The following is a 24,890-nucleotide window of genomic DNA, read 5'->3' on the forward strand; positions in this document are numbered from 1 at the left end:
TTTTTCCCTCTTTTCGTGTATTCATTCTTGTAGATGGTCCTGACTTCAATCCACCCCCCTCCACAGCTCCCCAGACAACCCCACCCACACCACCGCTTCCACCACTCCCCAGTTGTGAAGGGGGCACACCAGTTGGTCCTGTCATTAGGCTGAACATCAGCTATTAAACCCAGTTTAGCCCACACCCATGTAAAGTGGTCATGGCAGTGGTGGAGGTGGGTGGCAGCAAGCAAGTCCAGCCCCAGTTACAGCAGAGACTGGCCAGTCCCCCTTGGTAATCAGAGCACTGCAGAAATCAGTGCCATGGATCCGGGGCTTAGGGCACAGCAGAATCTAGTTTTGGCAGGGCTTGAGCCCTTTGTCTGTGAACCGGGTTGAAGGGGTACCAGAAGAGAATTATGGCTGACACCCAGTCAAAGGTAGCAGGTTTCCAAGCATAGACCACAGTTTTACGTGCAATTTGGGGCAGGGTGGATAGAGAGACAGAACAACCAAGGACCTTAGCAGTAAAATCAGCAGAAGCCAATAAATTAATAGCCTGAGTTCAGACAGATTCAGACTAATGCAAGAGAGAAGGATCCTCACAGCCCAGCGTTCCAAACCCATCCCTTTCCAGGCAGCGGGGGGGGGGGGGGGGGGATGAATTACTCTGCTTCAGTGGTTAGGGCACCCATCTCCTCCTCCAGCTGTTGTGTGTTGAGCAAGGGAGCTGCTGAACTCATTCCCATAAGAAACACTTAGGCACTTAAGTTGTCTGAATCCAGGCAGCTCCATTTGTTGTCTGCTAAACAGAGCTAGTACCAAATTCTGAGAGGGAACAGGTTTAGGACACATGGGTTGGGTTGGCATCTCCTATTGGCTAGTTTAGGCAGACTCCCATCTAGTATGCTGGCTTTTGTGGATTGCATTCTTAGGTACCTATCTCTCCCCATTCATTGTATAGGGAGCATTGGTGCTTAATTCAGGCTTTGAATCTCAGGATTGTTCCTATGGTTTTCTAAAAGCTGGTGCTGTGATGCTCAGCACTGCAATGGCTATGTCCCTTCCTGGCTCCCCCCTCTATGTGTCCAAGAGTTATGGTTAGGAAAGTGTTTATGGTACAGTCAGTGTAAGAGCCACACAGCTGAGCAATTAACTCATGGGGTAAGTTTCATGCCTATTTCTGTTAGAGTTGTCCACAAGCCAGTTTTCCTCCTCTGCCATTTGAAATTATTCAAGAACGGGAACAGAATTATGAGGGTGCAGATATGTCACTGTGGGTATTCAGTGGGTAGTTTGGCCCAGAGCACATGACTTTTTTTCCCCTCTTCCATGACTGGATGAGCACAACTCTTAGAATTAGGTTTCCAGTGTGAATAAATTCAGAATGTGCTTTGTGAAAATATCTTTTACATTTACCACTACCCTGTATGCTTTTGCCCATCCATTCATTCACAATACTCAGAGCAAACAGAAAGGAAAAAATACAAACTGGAGCCACATGGACATTGTGAAAGGAGCCCTAACATTTGCACTAGTCACTCCACTCTGAACTCCCTAAAAGCACCCAATGCTGCATAAATGGTGAAGGGTACAGAAGGTCACACACAGGTAGTGTAGCTGTGTTTCTGCTTTTTATTTTATCTAGCAGCTGTTCTTTACAAACAGCCTGCTCCTTGGGGCTATTTAAATACAGCCTTCAGATTGGCCTAGTGCATCTCCTTACAGCCCCCTAGCCACAGTGGCTGAGAAGGAAAACATGGCTTCTGGACAATTTAATTAGTCTCTCAATTGGAAAAAAAACACTCTCTCCCTCCAACAATTCTAAAGGTGATGAAATGGAGAATAACTGTCCCTTAGCCCTCCCCTCTCCTGCTAAGGGTTACAGTACAGATACCATCACAAGGAGGCAGCTCTGCCTGCTCTAACTTGTGGAATAGGGGGGTTGATTAATTTTTAAAAGCCTCTGTACTCCTGCCCTCTGACTCCAGCCCTGCAAGCATGCTCTGCTGCTGCTAAAAATCACATTCATTTGAAGGGCAAGAAAATCCCAACAAGGTGTTGACACCATCTGGACAAAAATAGTTTGGATGAAATATGTAGCCCCTGGCCTCACTCCACCACCTATATTAGGCTTTGTAGATATTTTGATTCCCCAACATCACATATAAACCAGCTTTATTTGCAACTCAAGGAACAGAGTGTTGTGCTGGACCAAACATAGGCAAGAGTGACTCCACGTTGCATGGTTTTGGCAAGCCGCTTACCAGTCTGTTGGAGATCAGAGGAATGGAGTCATGCTGGAGAGGGAACTATATTGCAATCTCCATTGTATTAAGGGGTGGGGGAACAACCAAGCTTAAGCACAAAAGTTCAGAAACTAATTCACCCATATCTTTCAAAGTTGAGGAATATCCTGCTTGCACCAGGTCGTAAGAAGTCACTGTCAAAAGAGGTAAGACACCTAACTACAAGTCCTCTCACAGCACCATCTTAAAATAGAACGATGAACTTCTTAAAGAAGCATCTGACCAGTGCCCAAAACCAGAGGAGCTCCAAGCATTGGGAGCTTCCCAATACAAGTGCCCTGCTTATGCCAGCTAAGACAAGTAAGGAGAACATCCCTAGTTGCCAACTGCTGAAGTCTGGCACTGCTGCAAAGTTCACTATGAATATTCCTCTCTGCTTTGCTATTCAAAAACAAGTTCAGCTCAGATTTTTTTGTTGAATGCTTGAAGTCCGAGTTTTAGCTCTGAAGCACCCACTCACCTTAACAGAAGACAGAAGTTGTGGTTGCATAGTGAAAAGTTTATTTAAATAGTTTGGAATTCAAACAATACATGTCACAAAACAGCCACACCATACTGAATATAAACACGCTAACTGAGCTCTAGAAGGAAATGCAAGCACACTAGAAATATAGACTTTCTTTGGGCCATAGAGCAAAACATTCAGTGCCACATTTTGGTAAAGTATCCTTTTGATATTTAAAAACAATCCCTTGGAAGGACAAAGAGCAGCAGTTTGGTGCAGAGAACTTGACTCAGTTTGAAACTACAGTACATTAAAAAACATTTCACATAACACAGATGAGGACTGATGAAAAAACCCACAGATCAAGAAAATAAACCTTTAAGGTGTGTCCAACTACAAGACATTCCCCACTGAAAGGCTACTGAGGGGCATGTTGCAATGAGGTGGGGACTGGCCTTTCCATCTTGTAGACTGCTGTCATGAGGGTACCTTAGAGGCCTCTTGGAGGTTGCCTTCAACCACTGAAAGTTTTCAAAAGTAACTAAAATTCAAAGTGGTCACTTGGCAATGGCTCATTAGCTCCTGGCATGATGGCTGGCATCTAACATCTCAATTTGTGAATCTCACTTTTGCCCAAAGGACTGAACCCATCATCCATTCTAGCCAGTCACAAATCAGATTCTTATTCCATATGAATCACAGAGTCTTACACTGTCAGAAAGGAGAGGAAGTACACATTTCTTCAGCTGATACTTCCAGAAGTCACAGGTAATTAGGAGACCAGAATATATGGAATTGTCATACTGGATCAGACCTTCTCACATGGTATCCTGTCTCCAGCCGCAGCCCACACCAGATACTTCAGAGGAAGGTGCAAGAAACTTCTTAGTAGGCAAACAAGGGGATAGCCTGTCCCTTTAGGAAGTCTCCTCCCAACTCCAGATAGTAACAGATTGATTTGAGCCCTGAAGCGTGTGGTGTTTGATCTCTTCTAGAACTTCATTTTAAATGTAGTATTTATTGCAATAATCCTGGACATTCTTGTTATCCATAAGTGTCCCATCACTCTTTGAATCTTGCTAAATTCTTGTCAATGAGGCCAATTCTAAATTTACCATGGTACAATTTCAATGACTGTCCCTATTCGATCTGCATGCCCTCTTAATATGGATATGCCTAACAATGCACTGCTCCCATGGTTCTACCAAGTATGGGAAAGGAGAACAAGTCATCTACAATTTAGAGATTTTTGCAGCTTTGATCCTTCATCTAGTTCCATAGTACACAGCAGCACATATCAACTCCAACTCTGGATTCACAAACTCCACTAGGGGAGGGCTGAATGGCCACAAGATCTGCTATTTTTGTGTTCGGTTAGCATGGTCACAAGTCCTCCTCATTATAACTGCCTTGGCATCCATGCATCTACAGCTCCCTCAAGAAAAAATAACACTGAGGTATTCCTGTATGCATGCCCACTAGTAGCAAAGACACCTTTTGAAGGCAAAGGCCCTGTGATGCCAGAGAGCTCAGGCTTTCAGTTGTAATCCTCAGCTCCTTGGTGAGAAGGTCTCAGTTAAGGCAGTTTTAATCTGCCAGGAACAGAGTGACAGATATTGCAACCACATGCAATATCTTTGGGGACCATATTGTTTTAAGTTTATATATCACTGTGGGCCAGGGATTATATGAAACTTCTGGTGGGAGGTCATCACAGCTCCTTGAGGAACCAAAAACAGTGGGGGTGATTAAGATAAATTACTTAGGTCAGGGGTAGGCAACCTGTGGCACGCGTGCCAAAGGCGGCACGTGAGCTGATTTTCAGTGGCACTCACACTGCCTGGGTCCTGGCCACCGGTCCAGGGGGCTCTACATTTCAATTTAATTTTAAATGAAGCTTCTTAAACATTTTTAAAACCTTATTTACTTTACATACAATAGTTTAGTTATATATTATAGACTTCTAGAAAGAGACCTTCTAAAAACATTAAAATGTATTACTGGCACGTGAAACCTTAAATTAGAGTGAATAAATGAAAACTCGGCACAGCACTTCTGAAAGGTTGCCAACCCCTGACTTAGATTGTAAACACCTGCAAAGAGATACCACCCCTGGGGAGGCTTGCACACTTACTGGTTCAAACTGGGAGACAGACAAAGAAAGGACTTTTGATATAAAACAGCTGGGTTTAAACCAACTCAGCCCTCCTTTCTGATCCTGCAAACAGGATCCTTCCCTTATATCTGAGGGAAGCCCCAATCCTTGTGGAAGGTTGGAAAGACTTTGGCCTATTAGGGCCCCCTAGGACTGATCAGAGTAACCTCTGATAAGCTTTTAGCATGTGAATAGGAATTTATTGTTTTTATAGGTTTGCTCTGTAATGCTTTTAGCTTAAAAAAGGTGCTTGCTTAGAAAGAGCTGTGTGGTAACTCATAACTGCTGGCAATGCACTGTTCATAGCCCACAGAGAGAAAGCAACACAGGCACTGGCTGTTAGGCAGACTGGTTTACTGGGGATATCACAGTGTAAGGCAAGGACATGTGTAGCCTTAAAACCTCCAGTGAAAAGGGAGTGGGACAAGAGTCCTTGCCCAGAGACAGGTGACAGCTGGAGACCTGATTGGGCACTCCTGGGGTGGAGCACAGTGGGGGGTGTGGATACAGGTGCAGTTACCCTGAAACTGTGACAGGCTATAAGGGATCACCAGCCTGACTTCTAGGTGTGCTATTTGGAAGGTAGATGGAAAAGTGAGGGGGAGGAAACCCTTGCAATTAAGGATCTGAGGAAAGTAAATAAAGTCTGTGGCTCTGGTTTCACTCCCTCTTGTTTCAAGGCACCATGTGATAAATCCTTAGGGAATGGCTTTGGGGGGGGGGGGGGGGGGAGAGAGGAGAAAAAAGAAAAAAATCCAACTGGGATGCAAGCATACTAGAATAGAGATCCCTCCCAAAACCCCACCCTGAAAAGCTATCTAATGAGCTCCTTCCTGCTCCAGAGCCACCAAGGCACAGCCACTGGACAGGTAACATGGCTCCCCCACTTATCTCCTACCCAGCTCCACAAGTCCAGCCACACGTACTGTTTCTGTACACTTACCCACTGGAGGCGCGCGTACACACACACACACACACACACACACACTTACTTCACAGGCAGTGAGACAGGAGGCAGAGCTTTGGCCAGGAAGTTCTCTAATTTCTAGAATAGACAAAGTCCTAAGAAACTCCCACATAAAAAGCTAAAAACAGACATCTAAATTTTCTCTCTCAAGGTCTGAATGTGCATTTTCATCCCAGCTCTAACATTTCAAAAGAGACGTAACATGATGCCACAGTTATTTAACAGGCCCCGAATATTAAAGTGTCTGCCCTAGAAGTGGCACAAAAAACCCTACAAATAACCCTTCAGAAGGGTCCAGATCACAGGCCTCCAAGTAGTCTGAAAACCAAGGGCCTACTCCTGCTGCCATTGAAGTCAATGAAATTTTGCCAATGACTTCAGTTTAAACAGGCCCCAAGAGTTTTAATTCTGTGACCTAAATGCAATACACACTACCTGGATTTCTACTGCTCTCAATACTCTTGCGCAATGGAGAAGGGAAGAGGGAGTTGTGGGTAATTTATGACTTCCTTTGACATTGTTACAATCTGCTAGGGCAGGGGTAGGCAACCTATGGCACGTGTGCCAAAGGCGGCATGCGAGCCGATTTTCAGTGGCACTCACACTGCCTGGGTCCTGGCCACCGGTCTGGGGAGCTCTGCATTTTAAATTTAATTTTAAATGAAGCTTCTTAAACATTTTAAAAACCTTATTTACTTTACATACAACAATAGTTTAGTTATATATTATAGACTTCTAGAAAGAGACCTTCTAAAAACATTAATATGTATTACTGGCACGTGAAACCTTAAATTAGAGTGAATAAATGAAAACTCGGTACATCACTTCTGAAAGGTTGCTGACCCCTGTGCTAGGGATTTTATGTCTCCACTGTTGTAAATTTAAGTACAAGAGTTGTTTTTTATGTATGACCTGCACAAAAAGCTATGTTTTTCCATGCTCTCCCTTGCTGAATGTGCCATAGAAACTACTATGCAAACTCACCCAGGTGTGTATAACATTCATAATACAGGTGAACATACAAAAAAACAGTAATTAATTTCACATTCAGTCACAAAAACACACAGGAGGAAAGACAAACACTTCGCCAAATATAATTTTTTTTTCCCTCTGGTGAGATTTAGTTTTTTCTAGCCACAAACTAGGAGAGGAAAACACACAAAAGCATCACTCCATGGAAACAAGTTAGGAACTTTCCTCAAAAGTGAATATTTTTAGGTTACTAACTGCCATGCAAAACTAGAATCCATTTCAGAATTCACTTTTCGTCTCAGACTGAGGAGGCACAGCTCCCCATGTCTGCAATCAGAATGGAGGTCTCCCCAACACTGCTTCAGCTATAGGTACCGGGGCAGGATACAAGCCTAGTAGGTATTGTGGGCAGAGGTACCAAGGAAGCTGTAGCTTAGCGAGGAGTGAGACAGGGAGAGGAGGTTATTCCTTTGATCTGACTGGGGCTTAAGATGCCATACACTGAATGGAAATAACTGCTGTAAGCCACTGGCTATACAGTGTCCTTTCCTTGCTAACTGGATATGCTTTCTGCTAGAGACTTGATTAAAGTATCTTAACAAGACTAAAGGCTGAGTTACTGGCTTTATTAAGAACAATTAGTGACAACTGCAGACCATTCCAAAGATAAGTGGTTCTCAGTCAGTCACCCATATATTTTCATTCAGTACCTGGGTGACAAGGTCACCAATATGTTCACATAACTTGGAAATGAAAGACCAAAGAAAAGTGTGACTTATCCTGGAAGCTGTGAAGCTTTAATTATTGTAGATTAAATATTCTCCACTTTCAGCTGTGTAGTGTTTATGGGAAATACAAGCTACTCTGGTGAAATATCAACAATGAAGGAAGATGTGTCAAGGCCCTTTTGCTGCAGTCAGCAGCAAACATGGCTATAGACACAATGAGGTAATAAGACTGGCACATATACCAGTTTGGGACTGCACACCATATGCAAGGACCATTTGTCCTTAATCAAGGAGGCAAGAAGGGGGCAAATCTGATGAAGTGGACTGAGCCTCAAAAGAAAGATCTGTCTCTATTTCAGAAGGCCAGGACTGAACACTGGGATTCCCATCTACTGTACAGCCACCTTAGCTAAGGACTATTTGGAGCAGCTGCCAATTACCTAGAAAGGAAACAGTCTCTTATTGGCTAAAGGGGAACAATTTATCCTGGAGACAGTTCTAGAACACTGGCCCTGAGTAGAGCTCTCCAAATGAAAATCAATGACATCAGCAGTCTCTAGAATACCTGGTATATATACAGGTCAGACGACGTGTCTTCCTTATTTACTAAGTCCTGTTTCAGACAGCAGCTGATGGCCTAGACAGTGCATCACTCATTCCTCTAGTCTTTCAGATGCATGCAGGACCCTCCAAAATATGTAGCAAAGGGCCAAATACATAGCAGTCACTGATGCATTGCACAGCCGGGGGGGAGGGGGGGCAGAACAGGGGACATGGAGATTTGCAGTCAGAAGCAGAATATTTAAGGGATGGGGCAGGACTCTGCTCCACATCTGTTTAGGAAGTTGAGAGCCAGACTGAGTAAAAGAGGGGTTCCTTGCATTAGCTGATCAGGCCCGGGGGGTTGGGGGGTGGGGGAGGAGAGGTTGTGGATGGAAGCAACTTGAGAGGGAGGTGTCTGACCTGGCACTTCAAAGAGGGCTTGGGGAGGAAGTAGGCACCCCTGCCCAGGCTGCTAGGGGGTCAGGGAGAGAGGAGCCCCCGCCCAGGCTGCTCAGAAGGGAAGGGAGGGCCCTACCCTTAAAAAAAAAAAAATCCTGCTTCTCTTCCTCCTTGCAGGGCACCTCCACTGATGCTACCTGGAATTAGGAGGCTACTTTACCTTCCAGCTCTTCCAGGTCTGGGCCACTCTGCTCTTCACTCCCCTCTCCCTTCCTGGGAAGAGAAAAAGAGCTACAGCTGCTCCCTCCTTGCCTCTGTGCTTCCTAAAGGAGGAGCAGCCCTGCTTCTCATCCCTCCTCTTTTAGCACAGCAGTAGTGCTCCCTGCCCCCTTCCTCTCCTGAAAAACAAAAACACATGTTGGTGCCTGAGCCTAGGCTGCCTTGCCCTTCGCACCCACTACTGTTGAAGCAGCAGACTGACAAGGGCTGCTCAACTGTACACCTCCCTCTGCTCTTACCTCCCTGACCTACCCATTGCTCCTGAGTGCTTAAGTAGGCAGAGCAGATAAAAAGGAGGGTCTGAATCAAGGCGTATGGAATCACCAGGGAATTACTGGGCTTCTTCGGAGGGTGAAGACTGACTTTATACACGACAACACTAACCCCATCTGCAGTGAGGGCTGTATCTGCACAGAAGAGCAATATCTGGAGGGTGTCAGACTGGAACTTCACCAGAATCATCATGCACAAAGCCAGTCTAACTCCAAACAGACGCACCACAGAGCAAATTCAGCAGCTACATTGAAGGGAAATGTTATTGAATAAAATCAAATAAATACTCATTTCGAATCTTAAAGAGTTACAAATAAATACCCTTTAAAACCCAACTGTGATCCTTGCTTATTCCTGCCAAGAGCTGAGCACAGGCTGACCACTAATGTCATTGCTAACCCCTGAGGTGGGCCAGGGAGCTGCATTCCCTGATGTGTTAGGAGTTAGCAATGACTTCAGGGACTCACTAACTCCAGGTGGGTACATAAGGGAAAGGCTGATCCCATATTTTTCAGATTCAAAGTGTGTTGACCTGGGATTGTTAACAGTTTTACATTAACACACGAGGCTGCAGCTCAATTTTCCCCACAGGTAAGAGAAACTTTTGTTGGTGACAGGAGTTTCACACATCCCCACTGTCAGGATGATCTGTATCCACCTCCCCAGCCACACCTGCTTTCCCTTTCCTATGGAGATGATCTTATTGATTATCTCTGCAAGGCTCCAAAATAAAGGTTTCACGCGATTGGGTCTGGCACTTGTGACATAACTACACCACCGCAGGAGAGTTTGAGGATTTTTAAATAAAAGGGTATTTCAGCTTCAGTTATACAAGTGCAACAGAAAAACGCTGCCACCTGAATCTGCGCTCTGACAATTTACTGGCTGTAATGAGAAGTCCCAGCCTGATGCCTTCACAGAGCAGGCTTCCTGAAATTTAGAGCGAGAGGAGTTGCCTTTGGACGACTGAGCAGCCACAGCTACCGTTTCCTGTGAGTAAGCTGGGAGGGAATGGGGGAAAACCTGTTCTTATCCACAGGAGAGCAGAGAGCCAGGTCTCTCACTTGGCCATAGGGCAGTGCCAATTAGGGGGTGCCAGTCCCGGCTGGCAGCCTGCTTTGGTCAGTGTTACCTGCCTGCTGTCTCTGCTCCCTCCACTCCTTCAGCTGGTGTAATAGATATGAAAGAAGAGAGTCTTGTTGCGCAGGAGGGAGTAAGAGTTGTCAAATTTGAGCAGGTAGATGCCCTCACCCGGGTAGTCATGGCTGCCTGCCTGCACATCCCGGTGACTGTCCCTTCGGTACACAGGCATGATCTCCCCATAGCGGTTTCGTAGATAGCTTTTAGAGCCCCTCTCCACATCTCCAACGGGGGTGAGTCCTGAGTGGAAGAGAGGAGACAAGCAGAATCAGACAAACCAACAGAGGGGAAATGATCAGTAAGGCATGGTTACATGACAAGGACATGAGATATAGCGAATGAAGACTGGCTGAGACACCCACCCTGTCCAATGCACAACCCAAAGTCTCTCTACATAGGACGCCTGCTTTGAGAGGGGGCACCCTTTGGGACTGATGCACTGGGGAATAGTTTGAATTCCCCCCACCACTTCCCTCCTTGTCCTCTTCACCCAGTAGACACCTTTAAAAAGCAGGGTCTCCTCAAAGTGGCCCAATGCCAGAGAGAAATTGATTGTGGGTGGAGGAATGCAATGGAGAGTTTCACCTCTGGTCTTGGTGGTCTCTCGGTCTTCCCTTCTACTTCTCCAAGAGGATTCCTCAGTGGGGCTTAATTTCAGTCATTATTGGTCCTGAGATGGGACCTGCATTGGTCTTGAGACTCCCTGCACCTTCTAGGCTACAGATACGCCAAAGACGTGTAGCATGCCCTCTGGGTGCAATCAGCAAGAGCTACTGATACAGTGAGAAACACACTACTCTCCAACCCAGAAACTGCATCAGCATTGATCATCAGCCTAACAGATTGCAAAGAGTTAAGTCAGAGTCTCATACTGTACTCTGATCCGGTTACAGGTTAGAAACTGATCAAGGGATAGAAAACAGAGTGGGAGCAAGTGATCAATGTTCAATATGCAAGGACATGCTGTGTGTTATTGGTGGAGCATACCCCTGAGGTGGGGGAGAAGAGCAGCCATTAGGAAGGGTCTTCTCATCATTAGCTTGGGACTCCAAAAGGGTTGCAGTCAACATGTAGATTGACTAGCCAAAGTGGTGAGGAATTACAGCACCTGATTTGGAGGTACTTGGGTACCATGGTGATGAACACAACATTAATTTCTCTTGTAAAGTTTTGCACTGACCTTCGATCTCATCTTCTTCCTCTTCATCTTCCTCATCACTTGATTCACTGACTTGAACAGTAATGGCAGTACTGGTGACAGGAGTCCAGTCAAAATAGACCCCAAAGCCAATGTCATAATCATCCGTAGCAAACTCCCAGCAAACACGCTTCCCATTTGGGTGTGTTGGCACCCGGACTGTCACTACTTCACCCCGTTTCACCACCATCTGAGCATTCTTCTCCTTTCCCATTTTGGCTTTGAATTCCCTTATCTTGCAAGTGGTCCAAGTGGAGGCTGGAGCCAGAGGAGGAGGCTGAGCTGAAAAATACAAGACAAGCCACTCATCACTGGTCAGAAGGCAAAGAGAGAGTTCTGCTAACAAGAGTTCTGCTATTCCTGATACAGCTCTTGAACTCAAATCTTTACCTTCCATCTCCTCTCAAGGCAAGGACAGGTGCCTTCCACTAGCACTGCCCTCAGAACTGGACATACTACTCTCTTGGTTTTCCCTTCCAACCTTCTTCCCTCCCTCCAGAGCTTGCAAAGCCATTCTCTGAATTAGCTTGTTATCTAAAGGTACAGAGTCAGACTGCCAAAGTTAGGTACAGGCCTAACTAAAAATTCTGTCCCATCAAGTGCATTGCACAGTACTCCAGCACCTCAGCTCCACCTGTGACTTAACACTGCTGCTTCCATACAGACACCCAACAGTGGCAGGTAGAGTTACTGGACAGCACAGCATGATGACAGCCTAAGAAACCAGATAGAAACCAACTAGCATCATGCATGCATGCAGAAACTGCCTTCTCAGCTGACCCAAAGCCTACGTAATTCAGTCCAAAATTCATAAAAATGGAGGAGTGGGAGGGGCTCACATGGCTTATTCTTCACACCCAGAGGCATAACCTCTCCCATGACCCATGGGGCTTGTCTACAAGCTCTCAGAATTTCCCACTGATTTAGCTCCACCAGTGGAAGTTCCAATGTAGAGAAGGTACTAGCATTTTCCCCACCATGTACAAACTTGCTCTGAACAGGGTTATAAACTATGACACCTCATTGAAACTAAAGGTTCCACCCTTGCTACCACTGATGGGAAACTCTAAGCAAACCTCTGTAGACCACCCTGAAGGAGTAACTCCACATGCATCCAAATACCAACCATGGAACACAGCACACATTAAATAAGAGCAGAATAGTGAGGGAGGATAAACAGATGAGGCTAGGTCAGGTGGATACTAGCTTGGACTTATGATGGCAAGAGACATCTTGAATCCTGAAAGGGCAGCAGAGAGAAGAGATCACAGCAACAGTCCTGACCCTATCACTAGTCCCCTTTCTATTTCAAAGGTTTCCACAAACATCAAGTATCCCTCAAACATCTTGGGTAGTCAGCCATTGCCCAATTTATTTTAAACTCTTTTCTCTTCCAAGCTAGGATCTATTACCAATCTCACAGGTCCTTTGTCTGTAGCCCTTTCTCCTGGTCAGTCTTCGGGGGTGGGCAGGGGGAGGGAGAAAGAGAGAGCGCGAGCGAATGCAGTATCTGGCACTAACATGCCCTCCTCCACTCTGTCTGTTCCTAGATTTCTCTATGGCCTTTTTGATAGCTCATCCATCAATTCACCTGCCCCAACATGCAGCAGGATCCAGTCTGTTCTAGCTGCAGATACATGATTCCCATTAAATGCTGTACTGAGTAACACTCAGGCATTGACAGGAGAAAGGACCTCACTAAGTTTCTTGCTCTCCGCTTCCCACTCACAAATCTTCTCACCCCTGTGTCTGTGAGCTAAGATTTATAAGGGGAGGAGAGTTTGTTTTTAAACTGCTTTACTTAGGGCTTGTCTTCACTACCAGGGTAAGTAGACCTAAGTTACGCTACTATGCTACGACATAGTTTAGGTTGACTTACCATGGTGTCTTCACTGTGCTGCGTTGATGGTACCTTACTCTTTTCAGGGAGCTGGAGTACTGGGGTCGACCAGAGAGTGCTCTGCCCTCAATTTAGCGGGTCTTCACTAGACCCGCTAAATCAATCCCTGCTGCATCTAATTCAGATCTCTCCATGGTGAAGACCAGCCCTTAGAAATGTTTCAGCAGGTGCACACTCTAAAGAGATGGGAGTTGAGGAGGGGGTATGCGACCCACGTGGCAGGATAGGGACTCAATGGCAATTAGAGTGCCGAGCACTGGAAAAGGTATACAATACTAAGTGATGTGACGTGTCCAAAAGCTACTTAAAGCAGTGACTTATCCAGGGCCACAGAGCAAATCAATGGCAAATCTGGGAGTATCACACTAGCCACCAGACCACTCCCAGTGATACAGAGCTGGTAACGTCTAGTAGACTGCCTCTGCCCACCCTATTGAAGGAGAGCATCAACAGTTCCAATCCTGCTGCCACAGGAGATCTGTGTATACAAGGCATCATTCCTACCTAAGGGAACGACTACCATCACAGTCCTCACCTTTTCTCTGTTCACCAAGGAGGTCCGCAGTCTCCAGCTCTGCAGAGAGGACATCCACTGCACCTGTGTGTTCCGACTGTATCATGACTATATCCCCTGGTCCTTGTGGGGCACGGTACTTAGTCATCCGCACTACGGCCTCCTGTGGAGGGCACATAAGAAAGTTCCTCAGTGGCTCTGGGAGCCTCCAGTTGGATTTTAAATGGTTTGTCAGGGATGGAGGGAGAAGAAGGAGCCATTTCCATGAACTCACATCAATTTCCCACATCACAATTCACATCAAATTGGGTTTCTGCTACAAGTATAAAATATTTACTAAATAATTGGCTGGCTCAGAGGACCGTTTCTGTGCATGGTCTTCTCTGCCTCCAACACTGTGAAACTCTTGAGTCAAATGCTGCACTGTGCTTGTGTCCTCTGGTCTCCCAAGGAAGCATCATCTCCATAGACAGATAAGTCTAGCTATTTGCACTGCCTCAGAGTTTGGGGGCTATCATTGCTCTATTTGGTAAAAGGATGCCCTCTCTAGTGCTGAAGCTGCTCCAGTTATAGGAATCAGCCTCTTCAGTTTTCCCAGTGCTTAGACTGCAGTCACAATTAAACAGATGCCTGCTATGAACTTGTTAAAACTGTTGCCCAGATTAACACAGTACTGCCAATACCCATTCCTCACATAGGCAGATACAGAGTTTATGGTGCAAGAGTATTATTACACAACGTCTCTCCGAAGCTGTATTTGAAATTACCAGGCGCTGTTTGTTCCCTAAAAGAACTATAACATTGCTTCTTCACCACCATCACCCCCCAAAAAATCTACTATAGTAACTCCTCACTTAATGTTGTAGTTATGTTCCTGAAAAATGTGACTTTATGCAAAACAATGTTAAGCTAATCCAATTTCCCCATAAGAATGGGGGGGGGGGGTAGGTTCCAGGGAATTTTTTTTCACCAGACAAAAGACATTATGTACATATACAGTATAAGTTTTAAACAATTTTAAACAAACAGCTTAATATTATACACTGCAATGAATGATTGTAAAGCTTGGTTGAGGTGAAGGAGTAAGAGGGTGGAATATTTCCCAGGGAATGCCTTTCTGCTAAATGAAGAACTAGCACTTGGCTGAGACCTCAAGGGTTAATACGCTGTTGTTAATGTAGCCTCACACTCTACAAGGCAGCATGGACTTAGGCAGGAGGGAGGAAACACAATAGATGCAGGGCAGTAGCTGCAAACACTTCCCTGCAAAAACTGAACATGATGATGAACCTACGCTGGAGCGCATTGCTCCCTCCTCCTGACAGCACATGCACAGCTGAACAGGTGCTGACTTTCCAAAGTGCTGGGGGGTGCGTGCATCAGTGAGAGAGAGAGAGAGAGACCCTTTAAGTATGCTGACCCCACTTCAAGTACATTGCCCTTTTAAGCAGATCAGCCAGTTCAGACATGAAGCAACAGCTTCCTGCAAGCTCCCTGCCCCACCCTTCTGTCTCCAAGCCCTGTGACTGTCCCCTCCTTCACTTTTGGAGAGGGGGTACCGAGCGGGGTGGGCAGGAACAGAGGGAAATCATGACAAACACCCCTCTCCCCACCTTCCCCAGCAAGCAGGAAGCTCCCAGGAGCAGCTCCAAGGCAGAGGGCAGGTCAGGAGCAGCACTGCAGTGGAGGGAGGGCCACCTGAACTGCTGCTGGGCAGCTGCCGAGCCACATACCTTACAGGAAATTTACGGGAGCTGATGGGGGGGGGCTGCCGACCCCCCTGGTTCTAATCCCCATGAGGAGGGGCTCCTCTTCCAGAGAGGCCATCAAGCAGTTGACAAAGCAGGCACAGCTGCCAAACGACTTATAAGGAAACATTGTGCAACTTTAAACAAGCATGTTCCCTAATTGGTCAGTAACGTAACAACGAAACAACATTAACCAGGACAACGTTAAGTGAGGAATTACTGTTGTAACCCCTTTTGGGGTTTAGAGAGCATGGCCCCTTTAAATCTTTTTCTGGGGAGTCTTGGAATTTCAGGGTCTTGGGATGCTCCTTCCCCAAGCCCTGTTGATGTTTCCCTGAAGCTATCTAACTGTTTGCTGCAATCTCTGAAATACCCTTGCATGATCTGTCTTGTTTTGGCAGTCCAAGGCATAGTGACCATCTCTTCCACAGTTGTAACAGAACCCTTCTCGCCGGCTATCACCCCTCCTGAGGATGGCACAGTACATCCCGGAGCTTTCATCATGGACACTTCTCGGGTTAAATCTCTCAGTGCTGCTGCCACTGACGGGGCCTCTTCCATCTCTCCAAGCACTGTGGTGGTGTGACTCCCTGCCTTTTTCGGCTGCACCACTGCGTTCACTTGCAACAATCTATCTTCCTCTTCACGTATCTCTCGAATGAGCTTGTGGAATGGGAGTGGGTTTTGGGCCCGCTCCCTCAACTGCAGTTGCCACATCATCAACTCATCTTGTCGGGTGCCCCGAAGGATTTGGTCTAACCTAGCAGAATCAATGCGCTTGGTGGGGATGCCCTCCTTTCGCACTACCTGCTGTAGCAAATCCTCTAGTCTCCTGATGAAATTCGACAATCATTCGTGGGGCTCCTGATAGGTATGGCGGAAACGATAATACAGGTCTTCACTGCTATCAGTAGCACTGTAGACACACTCAAGAGCGGTTAAATAGTCTTGCACTGTGGCAGCTGGTTGAGAGTCTTTCAGGGCTCGGATAATTCGCATGGCAGGTCCCCTCAGACTCTCAAGCACACGTTTCTGCTTCTCAGCATCAGAGCATTCCCACTCTTAGACAAGTGGCACCCCCGAGAAAGAACGTAACCGCTTGTATGGAGCACTTTCATATGCCGGCTTCAATGCATCTTTGAGAGCGTTTCCCAGCTCTTTGGCCCATCCCACCAGGCTGGGTGTTGCAGGTGTTGGAGCCCCTCCCAATGCCAAAATTAATTCTTCTCTTGTCTGCTTCTCATCCACCATCAGAGCTTGCAATTTCTGCGCTCAAGAATACACTAGGAGGGGACTTCTCTGCCCCCAGAATTGTCCAGGGGATACCTTCTACTTGCACCTCTTTGGGCACTTTATCAAGATCTGCTTCCTTGGAGTGAGTACATAGTGCTACCATGTCCTTCACTTTGCAGTTATAAATACGGGTGTGGATCTTTACCCTCCCCAGTATTTCAGGAGGGGAGAAACTGAGATGAAAGTTTCTTTGCTCTGTGAAGGAGAGCCCAGGGTGCACAACGTATGTGTGTGCACTGCAAAGTCCCCGTACGGGCCACCAAGTGTAACTTTAGCGCCCTTGTGGCCAAGATGGAGTCTGCTCTGCAGAGGAGAAAACGCACGCAGGAATGCAGCAGGAAAAATCCCTTCCACCTCAGGGGCACCTGTTCCAAACCCCCCAGAGTGAAAACACCCACCCACAGGAAAAGTACAATGGATATAAGAAAAGGGAAATATTTATTTACAGAGGGATGAGAGGAGAAAAAACAACAAGGGGAAATATAAGGGGAGCAGTAAAACAGGGTTGCATCCAAACCAAGGCCCCACAGGCCCAGTGGTAGCACAGTCTGGAAGGGCAGACACCGAGCAATGTGTCTGCACACAGAGTTCAGGAGTCCTGAGCTAAGTTCCAGTGCAGTGGTGAGCCTTGGGTGCTTCTGATCGTCTTCGGCCTCAGTGAACTTCCCCCCCAACAAACCCCTTCGGTGCTCTCTTTTGCCACTCTCTGCAAAGCCACACAGAGCGACCACCTCCCCACTTAACTATCTAGCAACCTCCCTCCTTGTTCCCAATGCACAAGTCACAAGCCCCAGTACTCACAGCCCCATGCAGCTCTGGGCATCCCTGATACTGGGTCCAGCTCCTGCCTGTCCTTCTCAGGCGATTCCTCCCTGGCACAGTGCTCCTCCTGGCTCCTGTCCTGGGGTGTCCCTGATCGGCCACCCTGTCCTTCCCAGGCTTCAGGCAGGTTCTCTGCTGCTTCATTTTGTGAGGGCCTGGGGGCTGCTGCCTCTCTCTCCCTCTGAGCTTCAGAGCCACCCCCTGGAGTTTCCCTCCTTTTTTCCTCACTCTCCCCCTCCCCCCTATGAAAAAGATTTAAAGGGGCCATGCTCTCTAAACCCCAAAAGGGGTTACACTGTATATAGTTTATTTAAAATTAACAGGAACTCCCTGAAGCTCTAGACAAAAGCCAGTACCTGAGAATAGTCTTGAAGCCTTAGGAATGGTGGAAACTGAAAGAGAGCAGGGACTGGTCCAATACATCGGGGGAGAGAAACACATTCGGAGTTTTAAAGGTTAGATTGTCACTCCTAACTCCCCCATTGTACAGAAACAGCCATAACTAAATGCTCAGAGCCCCGGTTCCCCACGTGCAGGCTCAGCAGCAGATGGGAAGAAGCACTGCAGCACCTCGGTCTCGCCTTTCAGAAATAAAAGTGGCAAGCCACCTACCTCCCTGGGGGGCTGGATCTGGTCTGCCAGCTTCTCTCCTTGTCCGGCCACATCCTGGTCCTCTGACGTACCATCACCTTTTCTAGAATCCTCTGCGGCATGCACATTCTCAGGTGATCCAATCTGCGGCCTCTCGGAGAAAGATGGCATATCAATTCAAGATGCTTGAGACACTGAGCCAGGTGAGCCAAGGACAGGTGATGATCCACCCCACTCAGGGGCTTGAACGCAAACAAACTAAGGGAACTGGGCTTCCTAGAGCCAGCATTCACTGCATTAAAGCAAGAAGCTCTCTCTCAACCAAGTTCCACCCTCAGCCCCAGACAGCTGTCCTCTTTAGCTCATCCAAGCCAGAGTGAGCAACTCTGCTGAGCTCACTCCCCATTTATAGTCCCTTAGGTAGCAGTAATTCACTCCAGTTGAGCCCAGCCACACTTCCTTCATAGAAGGGCTACTTTGCTAACATTGCACTGATGACAGGGATCAGTGGTAGCATCTCAGAGAGAAGTAACTCTCTCCCTGCTAGTCACCAATGGTAGAAAATTTTCAGTTTTAGGAATACGAGGTGCTTGGAGTAATGCTGGGACAGATTGTTCCAAGCTACGTTGGAAGTGTCTAATAAAAACAGAATAGTTCCAATGCTTTCTGTACTGTTTCTGTAAATAAAGAGGAGGCTGGAAAAAGACAGACGTGACTGTCGTTTCTGTAACTGAACTCCCTTGAGGATGCGACCTTAGACCCTAAAACAGGAAGAACCAAAAACTAACTAAATTCTCTTAAACTCATTTTTGCTGGTAGAAAGGGCATGTCCCACCACCAGTTTCCACTAAAAGAGTGGTTCAAATGAGCTGATTGTCAGGATACAGAGATAACCCCACTAGGTGGCTGAGCAAAAGAAAGTTAAAGAAAAAAAAAAGAGAGACCTTTTAAATAGGTTTTTGTTACAAAACTTCATAGAATCATAGAATATCAGGGTTGGAAGGGACCTCAGGAGGTCATCTAGTCCAACCCCCTGCTCAAAACAGTACTAATTCCCAACTATATCATTCCAGCCAGGGCTTTGTCAAACTGACCTTAAAAACCTCTAAGGAAGGAGATTCCACCACCTTCCTAAGTAACCCATTCCAGAGTTCAGTTAACTGTTTATAGCCATCCTTTTAGAAGCCTGAATCAAACACCTGAATTTATGTACCAATATCTTCCACTACGTTTTCTTTTCAGATCAATAGGTGGGTGGCACAGACCAAGCTGGGGCTCAATCTCACTCTAGCACACATGCATGCTACATAACCTGGTAGGTGGGTCCAACAGGTCAGGGTCACAGTGTCCCCCCCAAGGTGCTGGCAAAAAAAAAAAAAAACAGCACTGAATCTTTTGGATTTTGTGGAGAGGGTGAAAAAGAGTTGCAGAAAATTTGTAAGCAGATTTAACAGAAGAGAGTAAGTCGTCTCCCCCTTCAAGCCTCTTTCATATTGCCCACCACCCTCTTCCCTTCAAAAAAACCCTCAGACCTTAAACAGATTTATCAGGAAACATTCACATGGATTTAAAATTTAGGTTGGCATTTTACTTAATGCCCAACTAGTTTCTTTGAAGAAAATTAAATTCCATGATTACCTAGAGTATATGATAAAATCAGATTGAAGCAAAAGCCAGCAACTGGGCTGTTGTACAGTCTCTCTGGATGAAATTGTAATTATGAAGGCAGCAGGAATCTCAGTCTCTCCTGTGCTGCAGATTTCATTAGCATCAAAGCCAGGATTACCTCAAGTTGTGTTTTTTGTGAGGGATTTTTAAAAGGAGGACAGTAAACTGGTGAGACCCAAATTTTGACCTATTTAACTCATCTGTTTCTGAAAGTGTGTGTGTGTGTGTGTGTGTTTTGGGGGGGGGAGAAGGGAGAATGGTTTTGGGGGATAGGAAAGAGAAGGTTAAGACAAAGCTTTCAACAGTTTTAGAGAAAAGCTGAATGTGTGCAACTCTAATGTTAATAAACACCACAACAAAAGCCAGGATGCATGCAGACAAATTCCCACTGGCAATCCTCCAATAATAAACCAAACAACGGATATTCAGAGTATAAAAGTTACTGAAAAAGCAGCAGCAAAAAAAGCAGGTTTTCGGTCCAACTTCCTTGGGGATTAGATACAGTGAGAAATTTTTTAATTATTAAAAATATCCTTCAGCCAGAGCTCAGACAATTTCCTGTTGGAAGCTAGTTAGCTCTGTGATCCAAATAACCTGAGGTGAGTCATGGGTTATATTTTACTATTTTATAAGCATTAAAATAACCCCAAGTCAAGAGGAATAGCTCTTCCAATATCGTCTACAGTGTACAGAACCTGAAAACAGAAAGTTGAGGTCTCCAATGCCCTGGAGAGGAACAGCTGCCAGACACCGCTGATTCAGAAGGAGGTGGGGGAGAGACAGATTATCCTCCATTTCCCTGATGTTGAGGAACATTTAATGTGGGTCATCACACAAAGATCTTTTCCTACCTGCACTGTGAGGCCTCGGACACTGATGAGGCGACTGTCTGGGATGCAGATTCTGGTTTTGGGGCTGAATCTTCATTCTCTAGCAATGGGTGGAAGATGGAGAGAAGAGAAACAGCTTTTAACCCTTGAGAATGTGCAGACAATAAAGCAAAACTCTAGATATCCAGAGTCACCGAGGTCATGCAGCCTTGGAGCCTAAAGCTGGACCTGGCAACCTTTTGTGCCATATGCTATCCCTCCCCCACAGCAGACAGAAAGGGTTTTTAATGCTTTCAATGGCCCTCAGTGGAGTGTTTGGGAAAAAGATAACATTGATCCCTATGATTCCTGTGTCAGAAACTATCAAAACAAATTTCTGTTCAGATGTAGGCTCCAGGTTTCCCCCTAGTCTCCAGAACCAGGGCAAGCTCTGTCCCCACATGATTCCAGTGCATGCTCTACAGTCTTGCTGTCTGCTTCCATTACCCATAGAAGATCATTAATTGGGCACTGACAGGCTCCCAATTACACAGATTTTTAAAGTTGCGCATTACAGTAGGAATTCTCTTTTACTTGTTTTTCATAGAGGGAATTTGGTGCTAGTGAAAGACAGCAGATTAATAGCCCCAGACATTAAAGGCCTCTGATCCACAGAACAGGAACAGTCCAGGCAGCATTCTCCATCGCCAATGTTCTGTAATCTGATCTAGAGAGACTGCTTTTAAAGACAAGAACAAATTCTAGTCTAAGGCCCATTCCTCTCTTCTGCCAAGAACAAACAAGGGGACCAATTAGTACCAGGGTTGTGAGGTATCTGTTTTGTTGCTTTTAAAGCAAAGCATTTTTCCACCAAGAAATGGATTGAAACCCACTGTCCCAAGCTTATAATGTTTTGTTTGGGTATAGGATCCAAACAACTATTCATCCTTATGAATATTAATTATCTGTTCTCTGAACATTTAGAAAAAAGAGCATGATGTTAAGAACCTTTTATTGGAAGATGCACTCATTAAAGTACATTATATTTGGGACCTGAATAGGCCTCTAAAAATCTGAGGAGTGACATGACTTGTGTAATGGAGAAATAATTCTATTCACTCAAACTTTATAAATAGAGCAATAGACAAGGTTGATTTTATAATTTATTGCTCGTGCATTCCTATTCTGGCCCCCTAAGATTCTCCAAGGGAGAGTACCTAAAAGGAACTTCCTTGCCTACAAAGGCTGTATGAACAGCCTAGATCTCAATCTCTGGAAACAATACTTCATGCCTCTCCCCCTGCAACAGATTAGAGGGAACCTAGCAGATCTTTTATATCTGTCATTCTCATGATTCGAACGTCTCTTCTACCCGGTAACCAATGTGAGAACATTTTACTGCCAAGGGCTAGAGAAAATATGGCCTGAAAAAGCAACAGCCAGCAAGACTGCATGTCATATGACTATTTGGCAGTGACGGATAAGCTACATCAGGCAAGCCCCACGTTACTAAGTCTGGCTGTGGGGAGAAATGTTTCATCTGGTGACCTGACACAGGATTACAAAATGCTTCCCACAATCATGAACTAAAGAGATAAAGAAGTTTTTAGAAGGGGACATTAAAGGAGAAGTAGACGAGGGAGAGTGCTAGACTGGGGACAATAGGGACGTTCCAGAGAACTAGAGGGAGATCAGATATTACTGGGTTTAGAAACTGTAGTAAACACCTTATGCAGAAATGCCTATAACAAAATAAAGCGAGACAAGGTGGGTGAGGTAATATATTTTATTGGACCCACTTCTCTTGTTGAAAGAAACAAGCTTTTGAGCTTACACAGAGCTCTTCTGAAGGTCTAAAGAAGAACTCTGTGTAAGCTCAAAATCTTGTCTCTTTCCCCAATAAAAGTCAGTCCAATAAAAGATAGGACCTCACCCATCTTGTCTCTCATATATCCTGGGACCACCATGGCTAAAACACCATTGCATATAACAAAATAAAGAAGTTGAGACCAAGACAGCAGAGAGGAAGGTGGCAGTGGAAAGAGAATGTTCCTCTCACACACACATAGTAATAAACCATCCACTCGACAGAGTCAGAGAGAAAATAAACGTCCCAAAGTTTGCTCTCAAGGATGCCATAGACATTCTCTGCATGTGCTTCAAAGGAGAAATAAATTCTAGACTCACAGGCCCTTCAAACTGAGGCCCAGCATCCTACCCTCTTGAGGTGATACATGGGATGTGGTCAGCAGCTCTTACTACACTCAACTCCATAGTTGATTAGGTACCACAATGGCAGGTGCCTTCGATTTCACATCAGGTATTAAACATTTTGCATGTCTACAGTGCATTGTAGATGATACCACTGTGCTAAGCAAACATTTAATAAATCTCATAAGCCCAGGGGGAAAGGTCAGTATTACTAGCCACATTTTACAGATGAAAAAAATGAGGCAAAAAGAGGGGAACTGGCTTGCTCAGGTTACGCAGTAAATCAGTGGCAAAAATGTAATTAGAATCTAGGAATCTCAAGTCTTAACCCTACACTAAACAATGCTGCTTTTTTAAAAGCAAACAAACAAACAAACAAACTTAATTGGTTCCCTGTAATGAGCTGTATTGCTTTGTTAGTCTAAAGATTGCAGTGGAGTCTTTACTGGTGCCTGGAGACCAAAGTGCTAGGAACTTAAGCAAATCAAAGTTATTATTATCTCCCTTACATGAGGCAATGCTTACACCATAGTACATTTCTCTAAATATAAAGCAGTTGGTACACTAGGGAACAGAGAAACAACCCAGTACCCTGAGGGATAGAGGCTGTTGGAAACAAACTACTGATAAACAACTGTATCAATCAAGAGGCAAGTTAGGCATGGTCTATGCTTAACAGTTATGTCAGGATTGGTACATCAGTGAGGGGTGTGGAAAAAAACCAACACATATGGGTTTGGAACCCAACAAAAACCCACAGTGTAGTTTCAGCAATGATGGAAAAGGGCTTCTGTCGACATAGACAATATCGTTCGGGGAGGTGTGTTCCTACACTGACAGAAAGACTCCTTCCATGGGCTGTGTCTATACTAGTGGGCTATGTCAGCATAGGATCTGTAGTGTAGACATAGCCTAGGGGGCTGTGCTGACATAGCTATACCATCACAGGCTAGGCTACGCAGTGTAGACATACCTAGACCTCGGAAGAGGTCAGAAGCAGCTTTGTTAACTTCTTCCCAAGGCCTCAGCCAACCCGGTTCTAAAGATGGGTACTGAAAACAGGGTGCTAGAAAGCTGGAAGTAGCAGCTGCAGAAAGCTCCGATTTTGCAGCAATAGCATAACTAGAGTGAAAGCAGACTACCTTGTTACTAGCTGTATCGCTCCTAAATCCCCTTCGGAAGCTCCCACTCCCAGCCCACCTTCCCTATGACTGCTCCTTGCGGTGTAATAGGCACTGTACTTCCTTGGCTGCCTGGCAAGCACTGCGGATACCACCCTGGGAGAGGGGAGAGCAGGGGAGATGGAGGGAGGGAAGGAACACCGTCAACCCGCGGTGCTCTCGCAGGGAGGCGCGGCTGGGCTGCCACACCCCGTGCACACGAGTCCCAGCTTCACAGCGAAGGCTGCAAACGCACAGCTCCGCTTGTCCCTCAGCCGCGGCCTGCAGCACTGCCCCACAGCAGCTCCTCCAGCCCCCAACCCCAGCCCCTGAGCGCAGCGGCCAATAGGCCCGAGGGACCGGAGCGGGGAGAGCCCGCGCCCCGGGGTCCAAGTGCGGGAGACGCGTCCCGCTGCCCCCCAGTACCTGGAGTCTCCGAAGGCGGAACAGGAGGTGAGCGGCGGCCCTGCGCGTCCCCCTCGGACACGGAGCAGCGGCGGCCTCCCGGCTCCCCAGCCGCGGGGGGCTCGAAGCAGGAGCCGGCGGCAGCCACCAGCACCTCCGACATGGGCGGCCGGCAAGGGGGGCCGAGGCGGCGGGAAGATCCGAAGCTGTCAGCAGCGGCCAGAGGCGGAAACGGCGCCGGCGGAAAGAGCCGAGCCTGGGGCGGAAAGAGCCGAGGGCAGACCGCCTGGGCGTCGCGCGCCTATCGCCCCCCGGCCCGGGCCTTCCCTAGAACAGTTCCACGGCGCATGCCCAGCGGCGGAGCGGGCTGCTCGGCACGGCG

The 24,890-nt window shown here is 46.4% G+C and overlaps 1 protein-coding gene across 2 annotated transcripts; it reads right to left on the minus strand.

Annotated features, from left to right (window-relative positions):
* Positions 1 to 3,186: 3,186 nt before the first annotated feature.
* TMED8 (transmembrane p24 trafficking protein family member 8) lies at positions 3,187 to 24,672 on the minus strand. 2 transcript variants are annotated; one of them, XM_054025312.1, is made up of 7 exons: positions 24,530 to 24,613; positions 20,775 to 20,853; positions 19,568 to 19,616; positions 18,277 to 18,406; positions 13,823 to 13,964; positions 11,370 to 11,669; positions 3,187 to 10,429 (listed from the first exon to the last, which is right to left on the minus strand). In XM_054025312.1, the coding sequence occupies exons 2-7, from the start codon at positions 20,848 to 20,850 to the stop codon at positions 10,212 to 10,214; spliced, it is 915 nt and encodes a 304-aa protein (XP_053881287.1). In that variant the 5' UTR covers positions 20,851 to 20,853; positions 24,530 to 24,613; the 3' UTR covers positions 3,187 to 10,211. The 2 variants fall into 2 exon arrangements, with proteins under 2 accessions (XP_053881287.1, XP_053881286.1); XM_054025311.1 differs by lacking the exon at positions 19,568 to 19,616 and having other exon boundaries at positions 24,530 to 24,672.
* Positions 24,673 to 24,890: the final 218 nt, after the last annotated feature.

The sequence above is a fragment of the Malaclemys terrapin genome, chromosome 4, assembly GCF_027887155.1.
Source record: "Malaclemys terrapin pileata isolate rMalTer1 chromosome 4, rMalTer1.hap1, whole genome shotgun sequence".
Lineage (NCBI taxonomy): Eukaryota > Metazoa > Chordata > Testudines > Emydidae > Malaclemys > Malaclemys terrapin.